Genomic DNA, 3,095 nt, shown 5'->3' on the forward strand with positions numbered 1-3,095 from the left:
TTTTTAAAATTTTTATTTACTTAAGTGATCTCTACACTCAATATGGGCTCGAAGAGGTCAAGAGCCAGATGTTCTACCAATTGAGCCAGCGACGCACTGCTACAATTAACATCTTAAACAATCTAATTAGGGATGCCTGGGTGGCTCAGTAGTTTAGCGCCTGCCTTCAGTCCAGGGTGTGATCCTGGAGTCCTGGGATTGAGTCCCACATCAGGCTCCCTGCATGGAGCCTGCTTCTCCCTCTGCCTATGTCTCTGCCTCTCTCTCTCTCTCTGTGTGTCTCTCATGAATAAATAAAGTCTTTTAAAAAACCAATCTAATTGTATTTAATAGCAACTTCACTTAAAGAGTACACAAAAGTTTTTCTCCAAAATAGGTCTATCCTCCCCTTTATATTATTCTCGTCATTCACATTTCATCTTTATACAATATATGCCCATCAACATACATTTGATTTACTGATTTATGTAGTCTTCTAAATCAACTAGGATAAAAATTATTAAAATAAAAATACACATTTACTATTTTTATAATTATGTAGAATCTTTCTCTAGTTCTCTTTTTTTGTGTGGATTCAAATTATTTAGTGAAGGACAGTTTTGCAAGATATAGAATTCCTGGTTGATGATCATTTCTTTCAGCACTTTGAATGTATCCTCTCACATATTTCTGGCCTCCATGGTTTCTGATGAGAAGTATTGTTTATTTATTTTCTTTTTAATTTTTTTAAAATTTATTTATGATAGTCACACACACACACACAGTGAGAGAGAGAGAGAGAGAGAGAGAGAGAGAGAGGCAGAGACACAGGCAGAGGGAGAAGCAGGCTCCATGCACTGGGAGCTCGACGTGGGATTCGATCCCGGGTCTCCAGGATCGCGCCCTGGGCCAAAGGCAGGCGCCAAACCGCTGCGCCACCCAGGGATCCCCAGAAGTATTGTTTAATTTTGTTACAGATCACTTATGTGATTGGGTCACTTGTCTCTGCTTTCAAGATTCTTCATCTTTCAAAAAGTTGACTATATCTTTTAAAATTTGTATTTGGAGTTCATTGAATTTGTAAATGTGTAGACGAATGTTTTCCATCAAATTTAGGAAGTTCTCAGCCATTATTTCTTCAAATACACTTTTGCCCTGTTTTCACTCCTCTTGTGGGACCTCCCTTATGTATATGTTCACATACTTGATGGTTTCACACATATAACTCATGCCCTGCTGACTTTTTTTCCTTTTGCAAGCCAGAAAGTGAACCCTCACCAAAAACCAACCCTGTCAGACCTTCATCTGGGAATTCTAGCCTCCAGTTCTGTGATAAATAAATTTCTGTTGTTTAAGCCACCTAGTCCATGGTAATTTGTTATGGCAGCCTGAGCTGCCTCCTTAGCCTTTGATATTTTCTTCACAGACATGCACTGATCAATATGTTGCTAAATACTTGAGAGGGGACCTCTGCAGATCTTTAGGATTTTCTCTATATATAGCTCTTTCTTCTCTGGAATTCTGGAAAATTTTCCAGTCAGCTTGGGTTACTATAGAGATCATCCTGTTTGTTTTCCATATCTTTCACTGTCCTTCATTGTCTGATGTTTCCATTATTTTTGAATATCATTTAAAAATATATTTGCCTGCTTTTTTGTTTTGTTTTGGTTGTTTCATGAAAGCATGTAAATCTGGTTCTTGTTACTCCATCTTGGCTGGAAGAAATCTTATTTTATCTGAAGTTTTTTTTTTTTAAGATGTATTTATTTACCTTAGAGGGGGAGAGAGAGAGGTAGGGGCAGAAAGAGGAGAGAAAGCATCTCAAGCAGACTTCCTGTTGAGCACAAAGCCCAATGCCATCTCAATCCCTTGACCCTGAGATCATTACCTGAGCCGAAATTAAGAGTCAGATGTTAAACTGACTGAGCCACCCAGGTGCACCTCTCTGAAGTTTTGATTAACATTTGAATTTCACATCTACTTGATCTTCTTTTTTTTATAAATTTTTATTTATTTATGATAGTCACACACAGAGAGAGAGAGAGAGGCAGAGACACAGGCAGAGGGAGAAGCAGGCTCCATGCACTGGGAGCTCGACGTGGGATTCGATCCCGGGTCTCCAGGATCGTGCCCTGGGCCAAAGGCAGGCGCCAAACCGCTGCGCCACCCAGGGATCCCCCACTTGATCTTCTTATTGCTAAATAATAGAAAGCAAATTACCCCACATTTGTGAGGCAACTTTTCTAGATTCAGATTTTTCTATTCCTTTCAGGTCTTCTACAGCTTAATTATTAACTCTCACACAGTATGCTAAGATTTTCCATGTATCTCTGTGTCTTTTCATATATCTCTAATCCTCTGGAATTACCTTTACCTTCCTATCTTTATCAGAAAACTTATTTCTCAGGGCACCATCCAAATGAGGATAGAGGCTTCCATCAGTTACACCTACAGGAAAAATCCATGTTGTTATTATTGTTACCACTATTACTGTCAATAAGAATAGCAATAGCTGCCATTTATTAAGCATTTTTTTCATTACATAACACAGAAAGCTTTATTCATCCACACCATTCCAGAGAAAGACTGTCTCACTTTAGTAAGCTGTCATCCTGGGCTTCTGACAATTCTCTCTCAATCCATTTCTGCTCATCCTGCTTCTTTTTCTCCTCAGCTGCTCTCCTCCTTTCATCTTTTGCCTGAGGTCTCAGGTAACTGTAGCGCTTGACTCCATAGGCCACACTGAGGAATAGGACAGGGTCATGGTTGAGCTTGATGAGTGGAGAGACTTGCACCAGCAGCACCATCTTGTCTGTAACCTCTATTAAGCATTTATTATATGTCAACCTCTAATCCTGACTACAACCCTCTGAAGTAAATCCTGACATTGTCCTTTTTGAAAATGTATGGTAGAATTTAAGACTAAGAGAAGACATGTAACTTGCCCAAGGTCAGACAGCTAAAAATAGCTGAGCTCTGGTTCAAACCCAGATCAGAGTCTTAACTGTATATGCTTATGATTGATTTTCTCTCTTAATATAGAGGCATATTTCTGTGCCTCTTTTTACCACTAGCCTGTGTGCTCCTTCAATGCAAGTACTGTATCTTATTATTTC

The 3,095-nt window shown here is 39.2% G+C and overlaps 1 protein-coding gene across 1 annotated transcript; it reads right to left on the reverse strand.

Moving 5' to 3' along the window:
* Positions 1-2,570: 2,570 nt before the first annotated feature.
* Positions 2,571-2,786, reverse strand: LOC112668590 (ATP synthase subunit e, mitochondrial). Its single transcript, XM_025460975.1, has one exon. The coding sequence runs from the start codon at positions 2,784-2,786 to the stop codon at positions 2,571-2,573; it is 216 nt and encodes a 71-aa protein (XP_025316760.1).
* Positions 2,787-3,095: the final 309 nt, after the last annotated feature.

The sequence above is a fragment of the Canis lupus genome, chromosome X, assembly GCF_003254725.2.
Source record: "Canis lupus dingo isolate Sandy chromosome X, ASM325472v2, whole genome shotgun sequence".
Classification (NCBI taxonomy): Eukaryota; Metazoa; Chordata; class Mammalia; order Carnivora; family Canidae; genus Canis; species Canis lupus.

Bases quoted from the DNA above. Each gene is read 5' to 3' on its own strand.
- LOC112668590 (XM_025460975.1), bottom strand. From the start codon at position 2,786: ATGGTGCTGCTGGTGCAAGTCTCTCCACTCATCAAGCTCAACCATGAC.